Here is a 3642-nt window from a genome sequence, read left to right as displayed (position 1 = left end):
CTCTTTCTAGACCTTTACCCTTCTCTTCCCCTTCTGGGACACCAGTGAGTCTTAAATTTGGATGTTTTATTTTATCTATCATATCCCTGAGATCCATTCCGATTTTTTCAATTTTTTTCCCCATTCTTTCTTTTGTTCTTTCATTTTCTATTCTGTGGTCCTCGAGGATGCTGAGTCATTGCTCAACTTCCTCTAATCTTGTACTACGAGTATCCAGAATCTTTTCAATTTGGCCAACAGTTTCTTTTATTTCCATAAGATCTTCTTTTTTTAATTTACTCTTGCAATTTCTTCTTTATGCTCTTCTGGGGTCTTCTTTATGTCCTTTATTTTTTTTTTACACCAAATATTTTAATTCTCTGCAGTCCACATGTTCTATGAAAATGTGCATGGGAAAGTTGGTTTGACTCTTGATTCAAACTCAAATTACTCACTCTTACCCCAAAATAGAGAATTAAGTTTTAGGACACCTAAACTACAACTTCTAAACCCTTACCAAGATGACTTTTAATTGTATTTGCTATCAATAAGCAGTGGCAATTCATGGCACTTTATAATTTGTCCAGTCAGGGAAGGTTTATGAAATCAGTAAATGCCATTTGGAAAAGGATCTTCTATCAAAAATAATTCAAGATAGTCCTTTTAGCAAAATTCAATACTATTTCCTCAGTACTTTATAAATGGAATTTTCTTCTACTTGTATCCATTTCCCGGGGCTTATGCACCCATTCATATTCTCCATATTTAGAATCAAAGGTTCCTTTCTGAAGAGATCTTAATTTTAAGGTAAAACGTGGTCCAAGCTCCTGAATTCCTACTTTCTTTTCACTCTTGAATATGTATCTGTGAAATCTGAAGAAGACATAATCCCGCTGATTGTGGAATGTAGCAACCTGCCTTCCGATAAACTGAGGATTATGGGGAAACAGAGATGCAAACATACGTCCAATAGAATGGCCCAGCCGTGTTGTAAAATTATTCAGAATTATTTCAGGAATGTGCTCTGTGGGGTCCTTCCCTCTTCTCTTGATTTCTTTACGCAGACGAACACTACTCATTTTAAAATGAGCTGTCGGACCGTGTGGCAAGTGACTCAAAATAAGTCCATTTGGTGTTTTACGATCTTCATTAATAACAATGAGATCTGTGAAATCTCTAGAGATGCACTGTGGAATAATTTTTTTCAGAGCCAGTCCTCTTCTGTAATAAACATGTGAGTTTGGTATAACTGTAGAAAGCTGTTCACAGAGTCGTACTGTTCTCCCATGAGGTCTGTCTGATGTTGTGATGAGAATTTTGGGAGAAGTCTGTCTGTTGAAGTAAGAAGCAAATTCATCTGTAGCTTCATCATAAGCAACCTCTTCGTCATTAGGGTCTACTATGGTTTCATCATGTACTCACTGATTGTCGATGGTCTTGGGTGTAGGCTTTGGTGGAGCCTTATCACCAAGAGCCTCTCTCTCCTTTTTAAGTTTTTTCTTAGCTGCCAATTTTTCCTTCCGCTGCTGCTGTTTCCACCGCGTGAACATTAAATGTCGCCGCTGCTTATTCTTAATCTCCGAAATGCTGAAGCCCGGAGGGAAGGCAGCCGCTTTCGGGGGTGGAACGCCGCTTTCCGCCGCCCCATCCCCATTGACTACAGTCTCTTGAGATTCTTCGGAAGCGGCTTTCCGTTTCAGGCCTTTCTTCCCGTTGCCTCTACTCTTATCGTCCACCTTTGCCATGGTGTTTGCCCCTTTGCGTCTTTCTCTTTATGTCCTTTATATCCTGTGCCATGCTCTCATTGCTTGACTTCAGTTCTTTGATTAATTGCGCCAAGTACTGTATCTCTTCTGAACTTTTGATTTGGGTGTTTGGGTTTGGGTTCTCCATATCATCTGGCTTTATCATATGCTTTAGGATTTTCTATTGTTTTTGGCCTCTTGGCATTTGCTTTACTTGATAGGGTTCTTTCAGGGTATAAAAAATACCAATCTCTTGTCAGATCTACAGCTTGGTGGCATACACTTTCTATAACTAACCAGCAGATGGCGTCTGCGAGTCACCTAGTCCCCTCAAGTCAGTTCTCCCCCACTTTGTCTTTGTGGTGTGTGGGGATCTGATTCTTGTGCGGTTCAATTGGTGCACTAAGTTTGGGTGTGTTGTTGGTGCTGTCTGCCCTGAATGTGGGGTGTGTGTCTGGGTGGTTAGGGAGGCAGGGGAGCTTTAATAATCAAACCTCTCAGGTGTTACCAGAGATTTATGGCTGTTGCAAGAGTCTAAGCCTTCATTTCAGTCTTGCCACAGATCATCTCTGCCGCTGACCCATAAGTCCTTGGTATTGGCATAGGGTCCCTGGGATTTCAGATTGGGTCCCCCTTCTCAGCCATGCTCTTCCAGGACCTCTGCTGGGGGAAGGTTCTGCCAAGTCAGAAGTGCACGCTGGCCCTACAGGGAAGCCCTGGGCCACTGGGCCATGCAGGGGCGTTCCCAGCTCCGCCTTCCCAGCTCTGGGACAATTAGCTGTGGTTGCACTAAAGGCCACTGTCCACGGCTGATATTATGGTGTGTGCATGGTGCTGCGGGAAATACTCCCCGTCACACTGGGTTTCTTGGTGCAGCTCTGGGCTGTGGGTCCGGCCCCGGGCAGGAGCATTCCCAGCCCGCCGGGGAGATGGCTGCAAGGGGTGTGGTTTCTTTCCCCTTTTGGCTCCCCTCTGCCCCCCTGGCCCCAAGACAATCAGCAGCAGGTGTGGGAAGGGCCATCTTCCATGCCAGACACCGAGGCATTGGTACAGCCTGCTCCTGCCGTGCTTCACTGCGCGGTTCTCACCATCGTAACTGCAGCCGCTCCTGGGTTGTTGTTTTTTTTTTTTTTTAAATGAACTAGTCTGTCTCCAAATGCCAACCCCCGGTTTCCCCACACCGCAGCGTGGCTGCTGGACTTTCCGCTGGCTCACTCACTCATTTTAGAATGCAGACTCCCAGTTTCACCAAATGCATAGTCCCTGTGGATTTAGCAGACCTTGTCCGGCTGGTGCATTGCTGGAACTGGTGTTCTGGGTCACTTTCTGGCTTTTATCTAATATTTTTCATGGAGGTGTTTTTTTGCCCTCTCTCACCTAGCTGCCATCTTAGGTTCCTCTTAGCAATGTTTTATAGTTTTCTATTTACAAGTCCTTTACATTCTTGGTTAAAATTATTCCTAGATATTTGATTCTTTTAGTTGCTATTTTAAATGGATTTTTTTCCCTCACTTTCCACTTCAGTTTGTTCATCACTAGTATTTAGAAAAACTACTGATTTTAGTGTTTCTCTTGTATCCTGCCACTTTGCTGAATTCATTTCTTGCTCTAATAGCTTTGTTGTGCATTGTCAAGATTTTCTATATATAGAATCATATCACCTGCAAATGGGAAAAGTTTTATTTCTTCATTTCCAATTTGGATGCCTTTCATTTATTTTTCTTAACTAATTGCTCTGTGCATAACTTCCAGGACAATGTTGAATAACAGTGGTGACAGTGGGTATCCTTGTCTTGTTCTTGGTCTTAGAGGGAATGCTTTCAGTATTTCACCATTGAGTATGATGTTAACTCTGGGTTTTTCATATACTGCCCTTTATTGTGTTGAGGATCTTTCCTTCCATTTCTTATTTTTTTTC

General features: G+C 42.8%; 1 protein-coding gene across 1 annotated transcript; it reads right to left on the bottom strand.

The window, feature by feature from the left end:
- Positions 1–372: 372 nt before the first annotated feature.
- On the bottom strand, positions 373–1736 carry LOC119523035 (ribosome production factor 1-like). The gene has a single exon (XM_037821789.1). It carries the CDS (start codon positions 1722–1724, stop codon positions 1398–1400), a length of 327 nt encoding a protein of 108 aa, XP_037677717.1. The 5' UTR covers positions 1725–1736; the 3' UTR covers positions 373–1397.
- Between the last annotated feature and the right edge of the window lie 1906 nt (positions 1737–3642).

Source organism: Choloepus didactylus, chromosome X, assembly GCF_015220235.1.
Source record: "Choloepus didactylus isolate mChoDid1 chromosome X, mChoDid1.pri, whole genome shotgun sequence".
Taxonomy (NCBI): Eukaryota; Metazoa; Chordata; class Mammalia; order Pilosa; family Megalonychidae; genus Choloepus; species Choloepus didactylus.
This window is presented reverse-complemented; position numbering and strand designations above follow the sequence as displayed.

Coding starts and splice junctions, on each gene's coding strand:
- LOC119523035 (XM_037821789.1), bottom strand. CDS start 1,724: ATGGCAAAGGTGGACGATAAGAGTAGAGGCAACGGGAAGAAAGGCCTG.